This window comes from Ciconia boyciana, chromosome 21 (assembly GCF_034638445.1).
Source record: "Ciconia boyciana chromosome 21, ASM3463844v1, whole genome shotgun sequence".
Classification (NCBI taxonomy): Eukaryota; Metazoa; Chordata; class Aves; order Ciconiiformes; family Ciconiidae; genus Ciconia; species Ciconia boyciana.
The window spans coordinates 6,090,828-6,114,614 of record NC_132954.1 but is presented as its reverse complement, the minus strand read 5'-3'; the positions used below and the strand labels follow the sequence as shown (position 1 = coordinate 6,114,614).

The 23,787-nt window shown below is 61.1% G+C and overlaps 1 protein-coding gene across 1 annotated transcript; it reads right to left on the bottom strand.

Moving 5' to 3' along the window:
• Positions 1-7,456: 7,456 nt before the first annotated feature.
• COL9A2 (collagen type IX alpha 2 chain) lies at positions 7,457-22,508 on the bottom strand. The gene is made up of 32 exons (XM_072885047.1): positions 21,700-22,508; positions 19,695-19,769; positions 18,816-18,851; positions 18,659-18,721; positions 17,180-17,233; positions 16,872-16,907; positions 16,614-16,637; positions 16,414-16,467; positions 16,035-16,088; positions 15,779-15,826; positions 15,425-15,481; positions 14,853-14,906; positions 14,504-14,557; positions 13,736-13,789; positions 13,441-13,494; positions 13,299-13,352; positions 13,033-13,086; positions 12,743-12,796; positions 12,408-12,461; positions 12,168-12,212; positions 11,935-11,988; positions 11,525-11,578; positions 11,393-11,446; positions 10,678-10,749; positions 10,558-10,593; positions 10,274-10,318; positions 10,003-10,035; positions 9,501-9,647; positions 8,861-8,915; positions 8,592-8,780; positions 8,322-8,399; positions 7,457-7,959 (listed from the first exon to the last, which is right to left on the bottom strand). Exons 1-32 carry the CDS (start codon positions 21,874-21,876, stop codon positions 7,754-7,756), a joined length of 2,178 nt encoding a protein of 725 aa, XP_072741148.1. The 5' UTR covers positions 21,877-22,508; the 3' UTR covers positions 7,457-7,753.
• Positions 22,509-23,787: the final 1,279 nt, after the last annotated feature.

Here is a 23,787-nt window from a genome sequence, read left to right as displayed (position 1 = left end):
AGGCTGCCTCCTGACGGGAGCAAAGTTATTGCAATGGAAATCATCGTTTAAGAGAAATGCAAACACGGCTCAGGAGCCAGAGCCGTGCCCGGGGCCAGCCAGCACCACCCCAGGGCTCCCCTGCCTCCCACGAGCCGGCACCCCAGCCCAACCGGGGCCGTTTCACTTTTTCCTCTACTTTTCTCCATTTATCACCTTTATCGTACTTTTGAGTCCAGGAAGGCAGATTCTGCTCTGAGTTAAATGGAGTAAGTCCAGCAGGAGCCGGGGAAGGCAGCGGCACCAGCCGCAGCATCTTCCCCCGGCTCTGCAGCCCCACGGCAGCAACACGGGGGCTCTGCCCTGCGCGGGTGGGAGGGCGGCAGGGTGAGACCCCACTCCGTGAGCAGACACAGAACTGTGCCTGACACAGAACTGTGAACAGACACAGTTTTCCCCGTTGCAGCGAGGCGAGAGCCAGCACCGCAGCCGTGTCTTCGAGGATTTTTCCCGGTGCTGTGCAAGCCCTCACCCCGGCAGCATCACGGCGGAGCAGGCAGGGGCACGGGGACGGGCGAGCGTCCTCGTCCGTGCACCGCTGGGCTCCGTGGGAGGACAGGCACAGGAAGGGGCTGAGTGGGCCCATACCCAGCGATTTGCATTCGCCCAGCAGCAGGCTGTTTACCCAGACTGCGCTTCCATAAATAGAGGGCTCTGCAGCCCATACGTCTGGATATAAAAATATGTATGTTCTGCATAAGGGGATTAAATGTTTATGAGCCATTATAAATTCGTGCTTTTCATATTTTATTCATAGATCCTTTGCTGAGCTCAGGCTGGACTAATAGACCCATTTCCAACGTGTTTCCCCCTTTTCCTTTGCCTTTCATGGGGCGATTTGTCGCTCACACGTGGAGTTCTTCTCATGCCATGCAACGTGTGGAGGATGGTATATCCATATAACTCCGATGCCACAGGCAGAGGATGAGGAAACATGGAGAAAACCTCTTCCAGAGAAGAGGAACTTTGGGTTTTCTCCTTGACTTTCCCTTTCCTGGGAGGATGCACTCCCTGTTTAGAAAGCAAGCATGAAAAAGTCCAGCAGATGAACAGCCTGAAAGCAATTACCGGGGCTGACGGGGTTTCCCTGCGGCACCTGCTCCCGCAGCCTCCCTGTCCCAGCTGCTCTGCTATAAATGCACGCAGCCAGGTAGCCCTGACCCTTTGGGAGGCTGTGGGTCTGTCCTGTGGCTAACAGAGCCTGCACTGAGGCTCCACAGCATCTTTATTTAAAAGTTGCATAAGTTTGGTGCCTGGAAAGCCTGAGATTGAGGTGTGCTGGCTGCCGAGGGGACGCGGTTCCTGCAGGGAGGTGGAGGCTCCTCTGCAAGCAGGTAAAACAGCGTGGGGGCACAGAGGGGGACTGGGGATGTGGGTGACCAGCCAGAGGCCACCTGAGCACTGGGTGCCAGGGCAGGAGGGAGAGGGAAAGCAGCAGGGAAGTGTGTTTTCCTCCTCCTTGCTGTTTGCTCGGTCACAGCCTGGGCAGTCCGGTGGCTCGGCTGCAGCCAGGGCCTGGGGAGCAGGGCTCGGTGCAGCAGCAAGTGGAAGTGCCAATTTCTCAGCTGAGAGGAGAATGAGGTTGAGAATTAATCCTGCTAATAAGATGTCAGGATTAGTTTGTATGTCCTTGTCACCAGGGCAGGGTGATGGCGTGTGAGTGGTGCTGAGGGGTCCCCAAGGCAGGCGGCTACTTGATTTTTCCTGGAAGGAAACCAAGCTGCTCGCAGCCGGTGCTGTCGTGGGCTGTGAAGCACTGCTGAGCTCTTCTTGAGGGCTCCCGGGGAGGGGGAGCCAAGGGCTGCGGGCAGGACCTTCACCCATCAGTAGCAGGGTCTCCTCTTACTTTGCCTGCCGGGACCCAGAGCCCAGGGTCCCAGGGCAGCAATACTTGGGCAGGATTAGCATCCCGTGTCCGTCTGTCCCTCCACCCACCCAGCCCACCGAGCCGTGCATGCAGCCAGCAGCTTGGGCTGTCCTGCAACCCCCAGACGCAGTGCATTTCCAGATACCCACCTTGCCACCAGCGTGTACCAAACAAATTCTTGTTTTTATCTCTGCTGAATGGAGACTCTGGAACCTTAGGAGACGTGGGGAGAATGCTGGTGCCCTGTGTTTGTTGGCTGCTTCAGCAGGATGAGTTTAAATACAGGGCAAGAAGAGGACTGAGGCTCTAATCCTGACCCTGCTTGTGTCTTGGCTGAGGCTTACAGGGGCTGTTGAGGGGCTGGGATCGTGAGTTCACCTGTGGATGTGGGCCAAGCATCTTGGGAGGGAGCTGAGGGCCCCTTCATCGCGGGGTGCCCCAGCAGAGCCCCAGACCCAGCTCCCCTCTGGAGCCATTGCCCTGCTCCATCCTTCCAGTCGCTTTCTATCAGCGTGAAGTAATTAAGTTCATAAGGCATCAGACAATCAGCTAGCAGCCCACAAGACGTTGTGTTTAATCATGTACTAATGGCATGTTCTTGGCAATAATTACAAGATAACAGTGTTTGCAGGCTGTAATCAGAACAATTCTAGTAATTAAATCAGCCTTTTGTCAGCACGCTCCTTCCTCCTTTGCCGGGTGTGGGAGCGGAGTGGCAGGACCCCTCCAAAGGAGGAGCGTGCGCCCCGGAGAGCTCTCGCTGTGCCGGTGGCCCGCTGCCACCGCCGCGGCTGGCACCGTTAATTGAAGTCAGAGAGGAACGGAGCTGCTTGCAAGGAGCTCGTTGCAGCAGCATCTGCCTCGGAGCTCTTGCCAACCCCGAACCCTCCAGTGAGAGCATGGGCATGCACCCCTTCCCAGGGCAGGAGACGTTGCCCTGCTCTGCCCGAGAGCGCCTGCGGGCTGGCCCCAGCTGGGGGGCCATAAGCTGGGCTGACCCATAAGGGGTCAGTGGCACAACCCCCCTGGCCCCTTCCTCCCCCATCTGCGCCGGGACAGCAGCAGGCACAGGCCATGGGACAGGCACAGAGCAAAGGCAGCAGTAAGGGCAGGAATTAACCCCTCATGTCTCCAGCACTGGTCTAACCCCAAATCCACCCCCCCCTCCTGTGCTTTACAGCCAAGCATATTTGCTTTCTGCCTGGGTACGAACCCATGCCCGTAGCACGTTTCTCCCCTGGAAGCCCCTATCTCACATTCAGGCCCACTCCCGCATGCACTCACTCACCCACAAACCTTTAATTTGGTCTCTAATAAGATTTCCCAGCCTCATTATAGCAGCCAGGCTCACCATTTACATTTAAATGAATGGGCTATTAACAAAGTTAATTCTCTGCGACACCGTATTGCCTGCCATCCCTGGTCTGCAAGAGTCTCGTTGCTTTTTTGGGTAGAGCCAGTATCCAAATTTGACCTTTTCCTTGGAGAAGCAGGATCAGCTCCTCCAACTGCCCGCGTGCCCCTTGGGCATCCTGCAGCACCGTTCTCTGCAGCAGAGGAGAGCTTCGCTTCCCCTGTATGTTGCTGATGGAGCACGAGATTCATTTACCCCGCGTGCCCCGGCTGGCACAGCTACGTGCGGCACTTCTGGCCACAAGCAGCAGAACAAGCCATTTTAAAAATAATGCCCTCTTCTTAAGAGGCAAAACCATCAAACAATAATCCAAGAATAAAAATAAGCAGTTTTATGCCTCCTCCAATAATTAACTAAGTTCTCAGCTGTTAATTTATGTACCCAAAGTCCTCTGTTTAATATTCTAATTTGTGGTTAATCATCTATCAAGAGAGAACAAACGGTGATTAGCTCATTTTTACCTCCTCGAGGGTGAGGGAGGCAATTTGGTCTAATCAATGCATTAGCTTGCTCAAGGAAACTTTTATCTCATTGCCCTGAATTATTCATGTGGCAGCGCTGCCCCTCACCATGGGCACTTACGGTGGCCTCTGGGCCACAGAAGTGTCACCAGGGTGGGAAGTGAGGATGATGCTGATGGGTGACCGTGGACAACCACGCAGGAGGCAACGCCTCCTCTTGGCAACACTCTGCTAGGGATGTCCCAGGGATGAAAAGCCCTTTGTGTACAAGGGTGGTCCATGAGATGACGGATCCTGCCCTCTCTGCTGGATGTCCCCTCTCCTGGCCACTGCCGGGACTCTCTGGCTGCCCCGAGCTGTGCGGGTGGGTTTCTCTTCTCCCGGTGGCATGCACGGGAAGAGTCTCTGCTGTGCAGGGCTCTGCTGGCGTGGAAGGGAGCCGTTCCACCGCCTCCTGGGCCGTGCCGGAGCACTAATAGCACGTTCAGCTGCAACAATGGTGCACGTGGCCCCGGAGTGGAACAAGTAGTGCTTGTCCAAATGCGAACTGCAGCCAGCACCGCCGGCCTCATCAGCCTTGAATGGCAGTAATGAGGCCCCCTAATTACTCCAGGCTACAGAAATTGGACTTCAATTTTTTTATTTTCTTTTCCCCAAGGCTTTCAAAGCAGAGGGGAAGAGAATGAAAGCTGTGACTCTTGCAGGAGGTCTCGACAGGCCCGGCGGGGCAATTGGTGTGACCCCGAAGGGATCTGCCTTGATTTCCTTTCACTTCTTCCCTTTTGTCTTTCACATCATGCGAAAGCCACCTGATGATGCTTGACTCCACACCTTCATGTTTTCCAGAGCCTTTGTAGCTGCACGGACAAGCTTGAGAGCAGGTTCTTAAACCCCTCGAAATGATTTTAAGAGATTCCACGCATTTTTGCTTTGAAAATAAGTCATGACTGGCCATGGCCAGGCCCCTGATGTTTGAACAGTGCTCTCAGCTGCTGTGTCTCATGGGAGCTGCATAGCCCAAAAGCCCCAAGGCCCTTTGCCTGTGGCCAGTGGGACAGGTGAGGTGGCAAGGACCTGGGCTGTCTCCCCATGGCCCCATCCGCAGGAGAATCCACAATGTCAAATTCGGGCACGAGCAGGTGGGAGAGAAAAGAACAAGAGCTCCAGACAGTTGCTTCCTTGGCACTTTAATTAAAACCTAATCTTCTTAATCTTCCCAGACACTGGCCTTGCCAGCCTCTGACTTGTGAGCCTGCAGAGAACCCAGCTGTAGCTGTGCCTGCCCTGCAGCATCTCCCGGGATCTGGCTGGGGAGCACGGTTGCCTGCTGAAGGTCAAAGCCGCCTCTCGCTGACGGAGAGCTCAGCCACCGCTGCATTCGCTTTTGGGAGGCCGCGTGTGGCTCTGAACAGCAGCGAGGTCAGCAAGAGCAGCGTCCCTGCCTCTGTGTGCTGGAGCACTTGCTCCATCCCATCCCTTCCCCGCCAGCCCTGCCTGGGGATGTGCACGCTTGGGGGTGAGGAGCCTCTGGGCTTCTTGGAGAGGACCCTGCATCTTCCCGGGCAGCCCGGGACCCTCCGCAGACACAATGGCAGCTTCCCTGCCTCCGGCAGCTCTTTGTCCTTCTTGGCAGTGGCCTCTCCCTGCTCTCGTCCCTCAGGCCCTCCTTGTACCCATGTCCCGGCAGCAAACCTCTGCGCCCAGCGTGTTCCAGCCGTGCCGCATCCAGCCCGGAGGTGGGAAGGGGCTGAGCGAGGGGGGTTCGCCCTTTTCCCCCCAAAGCGAAGGGGAGAGCGCAGCCCCGTGCCTGGGGGAAGCCCTGCAGCGAGCCCCTGCCCGGGGTGAAAACTGGTTTTAGTGGCAATAGCTCAAGTGTTGGGCTCCCCGGGAAGAGGGGATTCAGCGGGCAGGCAGCTCCCTCTCGTGGGAGAAAAAAAAAGAAAGAGATGGTGTGGGCTGTGCAGCCGGGCCGTGGCCCCAGATGTGCTGCACAGCTGGAGCTGGGGCAAGCCCAGCCTCGGGCTGTCCCCGAAGGGGTCTGCTAACCTGAATTCCTCCCCGAAAAGAATTAGGATGAATCTCCCCATTTGTCCAGAAATGGAGACGAGTGCTCAACAAGGCTCTTTCTTCACCTCTCCTGATAATGATTTGTTATTATTTGGGGCAGAGATTGGGTGCTTTCCAGCTGTTTCATTTCCACAGATCCTTGGGTTTCAATCTCTTGTCTCTGTAATGGCATCCAAGCTGCTATTTATTGGATGAATATTTATGAGGGCTCTGATGAAGAGGCAGATTCGGAGCGGGTTTGCCACTCATTGGAAACAACCAGAGTCTGGCCCCTAATTAATACACAGCCTTCTTAATTCCTTGATTAAATTCCAACTTGCAAATAAAACATTTGCATTTCACTCCCAATTTTTTTTAAGTAAAAGACAGTCCCCTTAACGTTAGCTGATTGCACATTAAGTGACAAGGCAGCAGTTTGCAAAGGGCACCAAGAAGGTAATTTAAATGGAGAGTGAGTATAGGACACTTCCGAAGAGTCTGGGGACACGGGGACAGATAAGGATCCATAGGAGAAAATGCTCTGCTACACAGCGAGGTGCGTACGGGGAGGGAAGAGCACACGGTGCTGGGTCTGCCTGGGCTTGGATCTGGTCCTTGCCAGGATTAGCCCCCTCCAGCCGAAGCACGCCTGCGTGGGGCTGAGCCCCGTCCCGTTCTGGCTGGGCTGTGCCAGCGGTCCCTGGGCCGGCGGCAGCGATGCTCTGTGCCACGGGAGGGACCTGGCCAGCCTTTCCCACCACCTCTCCCCGGGATTTGTTACCCTGCCAAGCCGAACATGCTTTGCTAATAAAAAAAATTGATTTTTATTTATCTTACAAAGCGAAGCCCCATTGCTCCCACCGCACAGCTTTAATCCTTTCTGCTGTCGATGGCAATAATGAGAAAGACACCTGCGGATCCTTTAGAGCCACAGGCCTCCTTTTTAACTATTACAAGATCAATACCCTTTGCAATGCTGCTAATAGGTTTCTGGCCCACTTGATTGCAAGGGGACTTGGGTGGACGCGGCCTTATTTGAAGGTGCCTGATGCATTTGTGGCAAATTTGCTCAGCCTCCGACACGGGGGGGCTCAGGGGTGGCAAATTCCTCTGCATGTTTGCAATGGTGCAAGAGGGAAAAAAGAAGGCGCTCTTGCTCAAGAAACTTATTGAGAGGCTGAAATTGTCCCCAGGGATGGGAATGAGCAATTGAGACACCCGATAAGGAGCCTGAAACAACAGAAAAATGAACTTCAGCTCTCAAATAATAACCCCCCCACCAGTATAGTCTTGGTTTGATTCAAAGAAATCAACACGTCATTTCAATTCATTAACAATCCATCTCATTTTTATTGTCCGTTTTTTAAAAAGTTGGTGTTTTTCTACCCATAGTTATAAAATAATCCTATTTTACAAAGATTTACAGCTCTGTGAGTGCCCAGCAGTGAACAAGGCTGGATCTGGCAAGTCTCTTAAATAATCAAACCACAATTTTGGTTTGTTTTTTTTTTAAAAAAAAAAAAAAAGGACAAAAAAGGAAATCAGCAATGAGCCAATTCAGCACCAAGCAGGACATAACAGAGTAAGAGGGTTTGTATAAAAGACAATTTATTTCTTTGGGAAGGGGCACAGGGAGCAGAGGATGGGCAGAGGAGGCAGGTAATGCACCCCAGTAATGAGGACAGGACTCGGGGTGACCTCTCTTTATTCTCCCCCGTCCCCTGGGCAGTGGGAAGGGGGTGATACCTACACCAAATTGAATTCCCGAGGCTGCGGTTCCCCTCCGGTGGCTGCCCTGAGCCCAGCGCCCTCCCGCAGCCGGGACGGGCAGAGGTCGCTCCCTATGGATTTGCAGTTTTCTGGTCTCTTTGCTACCAGCCCCGGCAAGGGTTTGCCGGCCGGGTCTGCCGCAGTGCTGGTGCCTCCTCAGTAGACGGGTCCCTTGACAGCCCCCGGCTCCGTCAGGCGCGCAGCAGCGTACGCCGAGGCTCCCAGGCAGGCAGCCGGCTCGCAAAACCCCGGCAGGCCAGCGGGACCAGGCAAGCCCGGCCGGCCAGCCTCTCCCGGGGAGCCTGGCAGGCCCCGCTCCCCAGCCTTGCCGTCAAGCGCGTGGCCGGGGATGCCCGGGAGACCTGCAACAGGAGCGTGGCCGTCGGCGGGTGCATGGGTGCTGAGCCCAGCCTTTGCCGGAGCAGAGCAGGGGCCGGGGTATGGGAAACGCTGCTGGTGAGGATGGGGATGCCTTAGCAGAGCGGTGTGGCAAGCGAGCAAGATTGAGGGGCCAGGAAAGCGGCTGGCAGAGCTGCAGGCAATGAGGATGCAGCAAAGGGTGCTACAAGTTGGAGATTTGCGGGATGAACCCACGCAGGTTTCAAGGGATGGGCCAGAAGGTCCCGAGCCACTGCTGGGCGCGTCATTGCACCAGCAAGGGGCACGGGGTCTGCGGGGACCCACCGCTGCCTGCCCTGTCTGTGCCGGGGGGAGAGGGGCTTACCTGGGATCCCCGGGGGACCCGGCATGCCCGGGTGGCCGCGGCCAGCTTCTCCCCGCTCACCCTTCTCGCCTCGTTTTCCTGCAGGGAAAGAAACAGGGAGGGAAGGACTCGCTGGAGTCACAGCGGGAAACACGGACCCTGCAGGGGAGGGGACGGGGTTGCCCCTGCTCAGGGACTGAGCTGGGGGACGAGCGTGGCAGGAGGAGGCAGGGTCAGCCCCGAGGAGGATTTTTGCCCGGCACGGTGTGGATATGGCCACCCATCACCTACCTTTAGGTCCTATGTTGCCGATCTGCCCAGCAGCACCCAGGATGCCGGGGACGCCTCGAGGTCCCATGGGTCCATGCGGGCCCTGCTCACCGGGTGGCCCTGGGGGACCAGGGGGTCCGGGGGGTCCCATGGCACCGACTCCACCCAGGGCTGCTCTCTTGGCGCTGACTGCCACCTCCGCCAGCTGCTCTGTAGGGCAGAGAGAGGCCGGCGTGGGACGCGACGTGGTGGCAGCCACCCCGCCGGCGGTGCCCCGCTAGCCCCCTCACCTTGCAGCATCTTCAGGACCACGTCGACGATGTGCTGGTCCCCAGCGTCCCGGCCCTGCCAGCGGCGAGAAGAGGGACACGCCGTAAAGGGAGAGGACTCCGGCCGCTCCCATCTGCACCCGCAGAGCCGGTCCCATGCCAACCCCGCCGTCCAGAGCACCTCCCTGCACCCGATGCTGCCTTCCCAACCCTTCTTTGTTTTCTGTTCGGTCCCAGTACAAGTGCTCCAGCCTCGGCTCACGCCATGCCCTGCCGTGCTGCAACCTCCTCGTGGCATTAACTTTCTACAGCCCCATTTTGCAAGTCTAAAATGAGGCTTATACAGAAAAATTCTGTCCCCCGGGCAGGCTGCAAAGATACATATTGGAGCTAAACCTGCTGCTGGTGCTATATACAGTGAGAAATAAAGAACTCTTATTTTCTAGAAAGGTGGGATCCCACCTCAGCCCCCCTGGAGAGCTCGTGGGGGAGCACCGGCAGCTCCTGAGCCGAACAGCAGCCATTTCCCAGAGGAATTGGTAAGAAAAGGTTGGAGGCAATTCACCTGCCGAGCTGAACAAGCTGACGGCGGCAGCCCCCAGGTCACCAGCTACGCGGTGCAGGAGGTGAGGAGGGGATGCGGGGCGCCGGGGGTACTCACCGCTACACCCCGCTGGCCGGGCATCCCCGGCACACCGCGCTCCCCGACGAGTCCTCGTGGGCCGGGGGGTCCCGGGTAGCCTCGCACGCCGGGTGCGCCTGCGTCCCCCGAGGGGCCAGGGAAGCCAAGCTCACCCTGGATGCCTTGCTGCGGTGGGGATGGAGAGTGGCATCAGGATCAGGGAGCTCAGCCCCATCCTGGGCACAGGGGCTGCGCTCCCAGACCCCGAGGACTTCCAGTACCAACTGCTGCAGCTGGGTTCTGAACCCCAAGCGGGGTCTGAACCTGAATCCAGGGCTGAACCTGAATCCAGGGCTGAATGTGGTCACTGACGCCCGTCTCCAGTGAAAATACTTTCTCAGGTGACCAGCGTGCAGCACGCAGCAGCTCCGTGGAGTGCCGCTGCCGTTGCCAGGAGGATCACCTCCGGGTGGGGGTCCCGCAAAGCCACCCAGCGCGAAGGTGCGGGTAGCCCCTTGCTCCCAAACCCCCTGTCACTCACCTGTCCCTTTGGCCCCGGCTCACCCGATTCACCCTGGGGACAGAGGACACAAGAAATGCAATGGGGAGACAGCACGAATTTAGAGATGCAGCTGGGGGGAGGCACACGTACCCCTCCCGGCGTGCACCGTGGCTGCGCTGGGGTGCAATGCTGCGGTGCCCGGGGCCATGCCTGGCAGGAGAACCCAGCACGGCCACAGCGCGTGGGCAGGGACCCGTGTCCAGCCCTGTCCCCCCACACCCCACCCCAGGACCCATCCGTGGGGACCCACCTTCTCTCCCTTCAGCCCCGCGAGGCCGTGGACGCCCGGGTCTCCCTAGAGGAAAGGCAATCAGAAATGTGAACCTCCACTGCCAGCACCCGTCTCCTCCGCAGCCACTTTAACCCCCCTTTCCACCCGCTGCGCTCAGCCGGGATGCTGGGGGTATTGACGGAGAAAGCGCCTGGTGTCAGTGGGTGTCAGCCCCCCCAAAGGCGGGTGCCAGCCCTGTTAAACATGGGTGTCAGCGATTCCCCACCGAAGCCCCAGCCCGGGCAGGAGGGTGATGTACTCACAGTACCACCTTCAGGGCCAGTTTTCCCTGGGGAGCCCTGGAGAAAGGAGAGGGGGGGTCAGCCCAGATCAGCACAGCTTCCCTGAGCTGGACCCCATCCCCTGCAGCCAGGAGCAGTCACCTTGTCTCCTTTGACTCCTGGCAAGCCTTGGGGTCCTGGGATCCCCGGTGGACCCTGCTCGCCCTTGGGCCCCTGGAGATCAAGGTAACATGGGGAAAAGAGAGAAGTTAGTGAGAAGAGGCCATGGGAAGACCCTTCTCCCCCATCAGAGCATCCTCTCCAAGGGAATGAGATGCACGGGCAGCTCCCCGTCCCCTCCAGCAGTTCAGGCTGCCCCACAGCATCCCAACCTGCCCTGAATCTGGCCCCTGTTGGGGGACAGGGCAGAAAACGATGGAGGAGCCTCCCCGCCGGCCGTGCCAAGAGAAGGGAGCTCCACCAGGGACGGGGCCCCAGCCCTCGGGAAGCCAGAGGGACAAAGGTCACTTTTTGGCTATTTTCCACCCCAGGAAAGTCTCCAAGAGGGGCCGGGCAGCCTCCCTGGGCTGGGAGGAAATTCCTCTCCCGGCTGGGCCTGCAAACCCAGCGTGGCCCCGGGACCGCTAATCCCCGCACCATTTGCCCCGTCGGCTAATCCCTCACCCCGGCAGCCAGGCACAGCGGGACGGGGCGCGTGATCGACCCCGGCCGTGATCAAAGCGAGAGGTCCACGCAGCAGTGCCGGCCGTGCCCTGCTGCCCCTGCCCTCCTCCCCAGCCAAACGCCCCGGGCTGAGCATCCCCGAGCCATGCCGAGGCGAAGCCCGCTTCCCAGCCCGGCTGCGGGTGCAACTCACCGCTTTCCCCTGCTCGCCGGGGGGACCCACGAGGCCACGCTCGCCCCGGTCGCCCTGCGGAGACCCGGGAAGAGAGCGGAGTCAGGGGCAGCTGCTGGCACCAGCACAAACCCTGCGGTGCCCACGACTCACCTTCATCCCGGGGACACCCTGGGGTCCCTGCTCACCCCGAGGTCCAGGCTCACCCTAAGAGGGGGGGAAAAAAAAGAAAACAAACAAAAAAAACCCCAGACCAGCCGCCTCTCTTGCATTCGCATGCCATCATCTACCCTTCATCCTTGCTCAAGGGATGTGTGGCCCTGTCCTTGTCCCCTGCAGCCACACGAAGGGCTGCCAGTGCACCGGGTGGCCAAGGAGGTGCTGGATGTGGGGCTGGAGAGGTGGCCCCAGCTGCCTCCCCGTGAGGAAGCTGCTGGGGGGGAGGAAGTGCCCAACTCTGCTTTCTGTTTGACAGCAAATACGGGAAAAAAAGCAAGAGAGAGAGAGAGAAAGCAACCCCCGGGCTGTGCCCAGGAGGAACATGGTGACGTCTTGGTACTTACGATCTGCCCTGGGGCACCAGTGACACCGGGCTGGCCCCGAGCACCCGCTTCACCCTGCGAATGGGAGAGAGGCGGTTCAGGGACAGCGAGGACAGGGGAGGGGACGGCACGGGGACAAGGCTGTGGGCTCAGGGACGGAGCGTGCAGGCTGCCGCAGCACCGTGCAGGGTGAGCGGGGCCGCAGGGTGGGTGCTCAGCGGGGGTTACTCCAGCCCCGGCTGCCCCAGACCCACCTTGTCTCCTGGGCCCCCTTTGCTTCCCGGCTGGCCCGGCAAGCCCTGTGGGAACAAAGCCGGCATCAAACCCTGTGCACAGCGCTGGAGGCGGTGACCCTGCCCGGTGCCCCGGGCCCGGCGGCAGCATCCCTGCTGGGTGCTGGCCCCGCACCCTGGCACCACCCGGGGATGGGGGTGCCACCCCACGGGTAACGGGGTACCTGCCCGGGTATGGGGCTCCCATGCTCCCATACTCACAGCTTGTCCCCGGTGTCCCGGCGTTCCTGGGCGGCCGGCCTGTCCCACGCCGCCCTGCGAGGGACAGGGAGGATGTTACCGCATGGCGGAGAAAGGTGCAGAAATGAGGTGTCCGTGGGTGGGACAAGGGACGCCTGGCCGAAGGCGGACGCTGCCCTCAACCCCGTGGGGACGGCCACACTCCACTGGTCAGGAGATGCCACGTCAAGGGCCGGGACCTTATGCCACTTGCTGTCCCTGTTATTTCCAGCAAGCACTGGTACAAGGAACAGCGTGTGTCTGTCCCCATCGCTGGCGCAGGCAGCACCCAGCAGCCCCTGCCCGCAGCAGCTCACCTTCACGCCTGGGATACCCGGGGTGCCATCTTTGCCATCGATGCCCGGGAGACCCTGTGAAAGGGGGAATAGTCGCTCGGTCTGACACCTCCGAGAGGGACTGAAAGGCTTGGGGGGGGGGGGGGGGGCAAAAAAAGACTGGGAAGGGAAATGAAAGCTCCAGCCCTCCGCTGTGCCAGGGTGCAAGGACAGATGATGGCCCCAAACAGGACAGAGAGGGACAGAGAGATCTTCTCCTTGCAAGAGGTTCAGCCCTAGATGTGGGCATGGGTGCCGCTGGCTGTACTTACATTCTCTCCCTTGGGGCCGATGTCTCCTTGGGGGCCCCTGATGCCACGGCCACCCTAGAGCAGGAGAGAGCAAGCGTTATTTCAAGCGTTATTTCAGCCGCCCTCTTGGTGCAGGGGACGGAGCCGGGGGACGGAGGAGACGCCCATCGAGGCACCCCAGGCAAAGCCCCTGTCTGTGCCGGGGAGCAGGGCCAAGCTGGGTAAAAGGGGGCATTGGCATCGCCCAGGGCACGGCGCTGCCCTCCCCAGCGGGGTGGGTTACCTACCAGCTCTCCTTTCTCACCGGGGTCCCCAGGTGGTCCCTTGGGGCCTTCCCTGCCCTGGAGGGGAGAAAGACGGGGGCTGAGCAGCGAAGCCCGGGGTCCCCCGCTTGCCCCGCAGCTCCCGGGGATGAGGGAGGGCACTCACCGGCCGCCCGGCCGCTCCGATGGTCCCGACCATCCCCTTGTAACCAGCAGGGCCCTGCAAAGAGATCACGGGGGGGGGTCAATTCCTCCCATCCCAACCTCAGCCCCCAGCCAGGTCCGACCCCACTAACAAGGGGCAGCGTCCAGCTCCCCGAGACGGCCCAACAGCCATGTTAGCGATGCTCCTGGGAAGCAGCCTGCAGCCTGGGAAGCATCGCCACGGCTCAGCCCTGGGGAGCCGGCGCCCCCGACCCCAGAGCCAGGCACAGCCGCCCCTGCGCCCCTCCAGCGCTTACCGTCTCACCCTTGGGTCCCGCCATCCCGGGGTAACCCCTCGGGCCCTGCGGTCCCTGCGGGGAAGGAAACAACAGCCGGCTTAGCTGGAAACGGCCCCAGGAGCAGCCCAGGGGGAAGCCGCAATTAGAGCAGAAGCCGGTACTGGAAATCAGGCGGTTTTGCCAAATGCGAGGTATTTCAGTCCCGCCGCTCGCTCCTAATTCTGCAGCCCCCCACCAGGCGCCTTTCCAGCTGTCGGTTCAATAACAGCAATGGGCCCAAACTGCTGCTGCTTCCCCCACCAAAGCTCTTGGCTTCAAAGCAGTTTTGCCCTTTCCCGGACCGAAGGGCTCAGCCCATTAATTGCTTTTCATCTTCAAAGTGCTCGGCAAGCTCAAACAGCTTTAATCCCCACATCCCCACAGTGAGCTGGACGCCGCACCCCCCGTCCAGGTGGGGTAAGGGGGGGCTCAGGGTACATGAGCCATTTGTCCCCGGCCGGTGAGTTATCCACGTTAACGTGCACTAACGACCGAGGTGCCCAAGCCAGCGCTGACCACGGAGGTCTCCATCGGGATGCGGCTTTGCCACCCTCCTGGCGGCAGCTCCATGGCTGGGAGGAGGGAGATGGATGAGAAAAGGCTTCGCTCCGGTCCCAGCGGTGGGTCTCTGGGAGCAGGGACACACTGGTGTCACATCCCCGGTGTCTGGGGCCAAGCACAAACCGGCCACCCCCAGCCTCTGGGGCACCCGGAGGTCAGAGCAGCAAAGAGAAATAAATATGTTACCGGAGGGCCTGGGACGCCTTGTTCTCCAGAGACGCCAATGTCACCCTTGGGGCCCTGGGGAGGGATGGAAAGGTGAGTGTTGGGATGGAGTGGGGGTAAAAACCACCCTGGCGACCCGAGACCCCCTCACCTGGGATCCAGCAGGGGATGGGGACAGGTACCCCCCCGGGGAGCCACCGTAGGAAGACCACCCTGCATCTCCCAGCCCTGGATCTCCCTCCTCCCTCTCCCACCTCTTTCCTTCCTTCCCCCTTTCTCTCCCCAGACCCCCTTGCCCTCCAGTCCAACCCCGGTCCAACCTCCAGGCACGCCTGGCTCCTTCTGGGAAGCTGCCGGAGAAGTCACTCACCTGCCTGCCCTGCCTGCCGGGCTCGCCGAGGGCGCCGGGGCGGCCCCTGTGTCCCTAAGGGCGAAGAGGAAGACCGTGAGCATCCCTGGGCAGAGCAGTGGGGTCGAGGCAGCGTCCTGATGGCCACGTCACCCGCAGCCACCCTGCCTGCAACGTCCCACCCCGGGGTGCCCGCTGGTGATGTGGTGGGGCTCAGCATCCCACTGGCGATGCGGTGGGGCTCGGCATCCCGCAGCCGCCCAGGGCATGCGGTGGGGATGCCCGCTGGGTTTAATCCTCTGGGCTTTGCAGCGGAGGAGCCGGGCAGCGGCACAGCTGGGGCTGAGGCTTCGGCATGGGGTCTCGTCCCCCGGGAAGGGGCTGGCAGGAGCTGGGGAGCCATGGGGGACCTCTCCCACAGCGCCTTTGCCCCCGGGGGTGTCTGAGTGTGCATGCCCCTGTGCTCCCAGGAGAGCAGAGCAGCTTCCAAGCTCCCTGTGCCTCCAGACCAGGGAAGGCTCCTCCGCTCAGGCACAGCACGCTGGAAGCGGAGGTCCCTGTTTCGCTCCCCGGCAGCTCCGGGGCTCCCTTACCTTCAGTCCCTGCAGTCCCTGGGGGCCCTTGGGACCTGGTGGGCAGCTGGTCGGGCACTGGTGGGGAAGAAGAAACGCAGGTTGAGTTGGGAAAGGACCCAGAGGCTGCGGAGGAGCCATGCTGGGAAGGACGGGCTCCCTTGCTGTGCGGCGAAGCCGGGCTGTGCAGTGACGCAGGGGACCCACCACTCGCAGCATCATTTTGGCTGGGGACTCTGCTCCTCCCCACTCTATCGGCCCCCAGTTACCGAATCACACTGGTGGCTGTATTTCAGGCCAGGGCAGCAGACGCTCTTCCAGCTGCCGTTACCCTGCCAAGGCCTGCTGAAGGGACAAGGTAATGGCAGCTCTCACCAAGAAATCAGCGCTGCCTTCCAGTCCTTGGATGTGTCCTGGGGGGCCCTGGAGGGAAGGAGACCATCAGCATCTGCGGTTTAATATCAACACTATTTTACAGGAGGGGTGAATGTTCCACCCGGGAGGGAGGGGAGCAAGGCACGGGGTGGGAGGCGTGTGCCAGAGCCCGAGTCCCAGCCCCACACCCTGGGCTGAGGGGCTGGGGGACTTCGTCCCTCCTGCAGAAGATGCTGATGACTGGAGAGATACTCACGGGTTTCCCTGGAGGGCCTGGGGGACCCCGCGGGCCGTCAGGTCCAGGGTCACCCTAAGAAAGAACAACCCCAGGAAAGGAGATTTAGGGGTGGGGAGGTGGCAGGCACTGCCAGGGTGGAGAGGGGGTGATGAAGCACCAGAGATCCAGGCTGACAGTGGGAACTCGGGTATCCCCAGGCATGAGCTGGGAGGGGATGGACACTGCTGGGGGACCTGGCTGCAGGCACAGAGTCTGTCACCCCTCCGTCCCCGCCGCAGGACCCCGCTCGCCCATATTACAGGGTCGTCCCTGTTCACCCCAGGAGCCCTGAAGTGCGGAGAAGCGGATGCTGGGGTAAGGAGGGGAGGTTTTCCCATGCCCCCTGCTGACTCCTCACCTTGGGTCCCAGTGCTCCAATCTCTCCAGGAAGCCCAACCTGGCCTGGAAGCCCCTTAAGGAGAAGAGAGACATTCAACGAGTGAGAGAGGTTGAGCCCCGAGACCCCCCCCCCTTTGGGGGTGCTGAGATTTGAGCTCTTCCAGCGCATCCCCGAGCGGGGTCCCCAGCCGTCCATAGCCCCACAAGCCCGGCACTTACGGGTGGTCCTGGCAGCGAAGGGCCCTGCAACAAGAAGAAAGACACTATTGGTCCAAATTCTCCAACCTCCACCCCCAAAACCACCAGCATCCCTGCCCTGAGCAGGGCAATGCCCACACCACCATCAAGGATGCAGATGCGGGGGGCTGAGGCTGGATCCCCACTCTGCTCCCACCCCGCTCATGGGTGATCAGGGAGCGGGTGCCGGAGCCAGGAGTGGGTGCATCACCAGTGCCTGTGGGAGAGGCAGATACTCACAGGGAGCCCCGGTGGCCCTGGGAGTCCGGGCTGGCCCTGCCGGGACAGAAGGGGAGAGTCAGGAGCTGAAACGGGAGGGTCTGGCCCCACCAAGCCCTGCTCCACTGCTGTGTGAACTGCTAAAATTCACCCCTCGCTGGACCCAGGCTCAGTGCCCGCTCATTGCCAAATACTCCATCGCCCAATTCCTGTATCCGTGCATCCCCTCCATGGCGACGGGACTGGTCCCAGCCTGGCCAGGCCCCACCGGCTCCATGGGGGGAAGGTGGGAGCCCGGAGCAGCTTCCCCGGAGCAGCTCCTCACTTACTTTAAGTCCTGGCCCACCGATGGGCCCTGGCTCCCCTTTCGCTCCCGTCAGGCCCTGCAAGAGGAGAGATGGCGGGAGGTTATTGCCAGCCCTTCTGCTCTCCAGCCAGACGTTTTTGCTGGGGCTTTTTCCATCAGGAGGGGTCGAGGGTTATTAGTGGGGAATTTGTGCTTGTCACTGCTGTGCCCATCACGCAGCAAACCTGGAGATGAAGCTGTCCCTGGACCCAAGCCCCGATGGCACAGAGAGCCTCGCACCGATGCTCCACAGTCCCCGTGAGCTGCCCAGCTCCAAGACCCCGTGCCGGGGCTCGGCAGGGACCCTCATGCCGCAGGGCACATCCAGCACGGCTGCCCCAGCCCCAGCAGAGGCACGCGGGGAGCTCGGCCCATCCGTGACCCCGGTTATATCCGCTCCGAGTCCCTCCCTGGCTCCCTCGTCCCCCACTCCAGTGCATTTGCGGGCTGTGTCTATGCCGGGGTCTGGATCTCTGCAGCTGATGGCTTGAGCTTGACCCACGGGCTAATTCCTGCACGCTGCCGGGCACGCGGGGATGGTGCGGGTGGAGAGCCCCTCGCTCAGCCCGGCTCTGCTCAGCGTCTGTATTCAAAGGAGCTGAACTCTCTTGCAGGCAGATTAGCCTGGATGAATAATGCATGCTTATAATGACAGTTATTCTATTCATTTATTATTGAAGAATAACTAAACCCCAAAAGATTTATGAAGTGCTATCTAGAGAGACAAAAGAGGGCCCTGTAGTTTGGGTTTCCTTCTGATGAGCGAGTAAATGTCCGATGCTTGCAGGCGCTTACCCGTGCAGTGCTGCAGGAGGACAGGGGGCAGGCACCCAACCCAAACCTCCCCAGGCACCCATCACGCACCCCTGTACCCCGGCTGGGGCAGTGTGGGGCCAGGAGCCGGCCGACAAGTGTCACGGCATCAAGGCAGGGCAAGGAGGCAGCTCTGTCCCCTTTCTGCCCCCTCTGCCCTGGGCTGTGCTTCTCCCGGGGAGGGGACAGTGGGAGAAGTCACCGATGCCACCTACGTGGGTGCCAAGGGGGTGGCTCCAGGGGAGCCACGGGATTGCTCCAGATTTATGTTGGAGGAAACGAGAACTGAACCAGGGCTCAGGACAGCAGCTGCAGTGAAGGACAAGGAAAAGCCGTTTCACGGTCAGGGATGTCGGTGCTGTGCCCCGGCTTTCCTGGCACAGCTCCCACCCTGCGTGGAGTGGGGATGCACTTTCGGAGCCAGGGCAGTGGGAGGGGGTGGCAGCAGCCCTGCCCAACCTCTGCCTGTGTTTTCTGCTGTGATTCAAAAGGTGCTTTCAGCTCCCGCACGAAGGGATTTTGGCACTTTCTCACGTGCCACAGAAAAAGAACCCTGTGCCGGGGGTCAGAGGAGTTTGCTGAGACCCTGCTGGGACCCGGGGACAGTGGCCAGGGATGCCACGGGGGGGAACAGGGGGTTGGTACTCACGTCGATGCCCGTCTTCCCTGGGGGTCCATCTGGACCGGGGGCTCCGGGCTCCCCCTTGGCACCCTTTAAAAGAGAAGAGGAGTGGGGGCAGATTGAAAGGAGCTCCTCCAGAAGGGGTGAGACCGTCGGCAAGCGGCAGGGAGGCATGAATACTCACCGGGGACCCGGGGGCTCCGACAGAGCCTTTGTCACCCTGGAGAAAGGGAAGAAGGTTGTAAAAAGGGGTCTGTCACCCCACGGAGCCGGGCCCGGCAGCGCGGGGGGCTCGGGACCCGTGTCTCCCATCTGCTTCCCCAAGCCGGAGCGAGATGCTGGATCCCCCAGCATGGCAGCCAGGTCAGGATGGGGCCGGCATTGAGAAGAGAGGGATGGGGCGGGAGGGCTGCGGCCGTTCTGGGTATAAATAGCGCTTAAAATAACACCCTGGGGCAAGTGTCAGAGAAAGGGTGCTTTCTGCTGGCTCACAGATCTCCCCTCTGTTCAAGCTCCCTCCCCGCAGCCCCGGGGAGGGTCCAGAGCCACAGCTGCCTGCCACAGCCCTCGGCCACGTCACCGCTCTGCGGACACCTGACCTGGGTGTCCTGGTCCCCGCCAGCCCCCCCCAGCTACCCCTCCTCACTGGGCATCTCTGGGCTGATCCCTGTGCCCAACCCCTCCGAGCATCCTCCGCTGCCCGGAGAGGGATGCCCCAAACACCCTGCACCCAAACCCTCCTGCCACTGTGCTCCCCAAAAAGCATTTCAAGCCCCATTTCCCAAGGTGGTCAGGCCACGGGCTGCTGTCCCGGGGAGGTGGATGGAGCCGCGGTGCAGGAGCTGTGCTCCCCCATGCCATCACTGCTGCCCAGGGCCACCGGCAAAGCCGAGGATGCTCCGTCTGCCCCAGCCCGGGAGCAGCGCAGTGTGGGAACCGCACAGCATCAGCACCCCATGCCCTCCGCCGAGCCTCTGCCCCCACACAATGTCCCTCTTTGTGCTGCAGGTCCCCTCCCTCCCTCCCTCCAGCCTGCAGAGGTTCCCGGCCGCGCCGTACTCACGTCAATGCCATCTGCTCCCGGCACTCCTGGGGGACCGGGGGGCCCTCGTGGGCCAGGCTCTCCTGGTGGCCCTCGCTAAGGGGAAAAAGGGATGGGACCCACATCAGGAAGGAGCAGCCAGACCCCGAGAGATGCTGGGGGTCAGAGGGAGCCCAGGGTGCAGTGCTCGCCACCAGCATGTGCTAGGGACCCGTCTCCAGAGAGCTGGGATGGAGTGAGCACCCCAAGGCGTCAGAGCTCTGCTCCTTCCCACGGGTCCTCCGCTGCCTGGCCTGTGCCCCCCCAGCAAAGGCATGGGTGGGGAAATCCAGGAAATCTCCCCCCACACTGGCACGACCAGGTCCCCCTCCCCTCCCTGCTTTCTACCCCATGGCTGTCCCCTCCTGCCCTCCTGCCCTGGTGCCTGCGGGGCTCCTGCCCCAGCAGAGCGGGGTCTCAACGGGGCGATGGCAGCGCTTGCAAAGGCCCCTCTCGGCTTGGGGTGCAAGCCCAGCACTGGGATTTCTAAGAGCATCAGCAGGATTTAAGTGCCTGAAGCCCCGATATGAAATGGGGACCCCGAGCCCCTCCGTGGGCGCACCCCTCCCTATACCAGGCTGGCTCGCTGCCCGGCTCGCTGCCCGCCGCTCACAGCACCGTTCCGCAGCATCGCACAAAAGCACCATTCAGCCGGCGGCAGGGGAGCTCCCCGAGCAGCCTGGCCCCAGCTTTGAGGTTTGCACAGGACTCCGCAGGAGCAACTTTGCAAAGAAATCTCTGTTATCCTAACGGGGTGTTTGGGGGAAGAGGCTCCGGTCCCGGAGACCGAACCCCTGGTGTTCCTGGAAATGAAAACCAGACGGGCTGGCTGGGGCTGCATGCCTGCGACTCCTCCGTCTTTCCAGACTTATTTATTTTAAAGTGAAATATATAAGGATGAGAGGTGTTGCTGGTTTGTTCACAGAACTAGGAGAGCCCCCGCTTCACCTTGGAAGCAAACCCCGCAGTCGGGGTGGGAGCATGCACCCGTCCCCGGGAGCACCCATGAATGGCACCTTTGTCCTGCCCGAAGGATTTCCAAATGGTTCCTTGTTCCAAGAGCTCCCCCGTCCCCCTTGCTCCGACCGGAGCCCTCTCCCCTGGCCAGACCCTGCCACCACAAGCCCATGGGCATCCCGGGGGGCTGTTGTAGGAAGGCAGCTGCCCCCCCAGCTCTCCGCAGCAAGGTTGTCTGTGCCGGCAGGCAGCTCATGGGAAGATTTTTCCAAAATCTTTTCTAAAAATTTGATTTTTGCAGTTGCAAGGCAGGGAGAGTTCTTATATTTTTGGGTGGGATCCCAGGAGGAACACTGCCTGCCCCGCTCACAGCACTCGCCCCGAGGAGCAGAGGGACACCTTCCCCTCACTTCTTTCCGATGCATTTTCTCCTGCCCCCGGGTGAGTCCGGAGAGCCCACCGGGACCCCCACCCGCCACTGGTGTCCCTCCCTGCTGCCCCTGGGCAAGCCCCCACGGAGCCCTGGGGCAGCCCTGGGAGGGTCAGAGCCCCCCTCAGCCCCCCGCAGCCCAGCTCCGCAGCGCGTCCCAGCAAAGCCGAAGCAAATAAGCATTTTCCCAGGTGACGGGAGGTGGGCGATCTGGCGGCTGCTGGGGGGGGGGAACAGCGGAGAGTCCCCCGTTGCTGCCCCAAGGGGAAAATAAAACTAAACTTGTTTAGCTAACAAGTCCCAAACTTCAAGCCGTGCAGCCCAGCCCTGTTCCTCTCTCATGGGGCTGGAGCCAGCTTTTGGCACGGAGTGGTCCCCGGTGGGTCGGGGCTGTGGGTCCCGGCTGGGGGCTGCTCCCACCCACCCCCCCCAATGGGGCATTCCCGGGAAAAACAAGCGAAAGGTGCTGGGAAAATAAGCAGCAAGTCCCAGGGGTGCTCAGCACTGCGAGCGAGCGTCTGCAAGGGGGGAAACGGGGACCGTCCCCCCTCTGCCCCCCAGCCCAGCGCAGCGCGGAGGGGGACCAAGCACAGGACTTACAATCTGGGCCAGGCAGAGGCAGGCGGCTTGGAGCAAGAGCCAGAGCTGGAGAACGGGGAAGCAGCCGGCCATGGCGAGGGCGGCCGGCACCAAGCGGCGGTGGCTTCGTCTCGCTGCGCTCAGGTATGGCAGCAGCCCCGAGTGCACAGCTGGACACCGGAGGAGGAGGGGGCTCATTAATATGGAGCAGTGGGACGAGGGCAGGCGGGCAGCCCTGGCCCCCCGCCCCCCCGCTCAGGTGAGCCCGTGGTTATCGTGGGTTGTGCAGCCGGACGGCGACGGAGGATTTGGCACGATGGTGGCGGAGGATTTGGCAAGACGGCGGCGGGGAATTTGGCACGAGGGGCACAAAGGGGCTTTAATTCAGATAAGGCTGGGAGAGGAGGGGGACGAGCTGGGGGGCTGCTGTGGGAGCTGCATGGTGAGACCCCGGCCAGGACGTCTGTGTGGGCACCCCCAGGAGAGCCAGGGTGTCCCCTGTGATGTCCCCATCACGATGCCCGTGCCAGTGCCACGGGGCACCGTGCTGCCCGGGGCTGGGGCTGCGGTTGCCCCCACAACCCCGTGATGGGTCAGCACTGGGAGCCGGTTCCTGCCACCCTGGGGAGGGTCCTGGGGGATTTCTGATGTGCCTGACCCCATTTCTGCCCTGTGAACCCCCGTGCAGCCCCAGGCAGGGTGGCCACCCCGCTGCAGGTCCTGGGGCACCCCTGCAAAATGCCCCCGTGGCCCCAGCGTGGCACTGGGAGGAGAAGGGGGGCTGTACCAGGGGGTCACCGGCTGCTCCCCACAGCCTTGGCAGGGCACAAGGCCCGTGCCCGTGGGGGGACGGATGCCCCATTCATCACCCCCCTGTGCCCAGCTTTCCCCATCCAGCTCCTGCCTTCGCTGGCAGCCACCCCCCGAACTCGCCGCCCCCCAGCCCCGGCGCAGTACAGCTCTCCCAGGGAACGTGGGGATGATTCATCTTGGCGATTTCTTCCTCCTCCTCACGGAGGGCTCCAAGGCTCCGCGATGAGCTGCTGCAGACTGATTCATCGGTACTGGGGGGGCTCGGTGGCTGCTGCCTGCAGCCCGGCACAGGCCAGGGGTGGTGGGGCAGCGGTCTGCATCCTGGCTGGCGGGCACGGGGCCGTCCCAGCACACAGACCAGCCAGGACTGGCGATGCACCGCTCTGGGCTGGTATCTCCTCTCCGGTTCTTTCTCCCCACATCCCAGCCCGGCCCGGGGAAGGCCAACGGGCTCCTGCCCTCCCCGCTCCTCCGACGGGCAGCAAGAGCCGCTCCAAGCCTCGGTGGTGGCAGGGAAGTGCTTCCACCAAAACCTGGTGTTTTGAGTCAAAAATCCTTTTGGCTCTAGGCTGAGAGCACCTTGTTTTCAGAGCAGCTGAATCTGGATCCTCACCATTCATGCACCCGCTGGGATATTCCTGCTTGTGCCCGAGGCAGTCGTGCCCCAGCTCCCCCACCAAATCCAGCGCCTTTCTGGGACACGAGTGGCACTTTTGGAAGTCTTATGTAATTTCAAGTGTCTCTCAGATTACTACAGAGTGAGATTTTTTTTTCTCCTTTTGATGCCATTGCTCATTTGATTGCAGCTTTTCATGTATTGTCATTTCTCAAATTTTCCCCCCAGCACCTCGGCACGGGAACACCGGGGTTTGGTTTATGATCTCCATCTTGTTTAAAAGACTCAGTCTTTTTCTCCCCACATTAATTTTACTGTGGGGTCCAACTGGAACATTTGCCTTTGACCAGTGGTCCCCCCACGTCCCTGGGGGTAAGTGTTGCAGGGTCTGCCCCGCTGCCCTTGGGGTCCCCCTCGCTTCCACAGAGGAGCTGTGGCAGGATCGGGCCCGGACCGCTGTGACAGCGCGAGAAACGGGCTTAGGAGGAGCTGGGCCCTGCACGGCCCCGGCCCCGCGGGCGGCTGCAGGCCAAGGCCCCAGGAGAGCCGTGGGGCGGCCACGAGCCACGGGCACCTCCGTGGGGCAGAGATCTGGGGCAGAGCCTGGCCCAGGCAGGGATGGAGGCGCTGAACAGGGACCTCCTCCTCCTCCTCCTCTGCCTCCTCCAGGAGCACCCCAC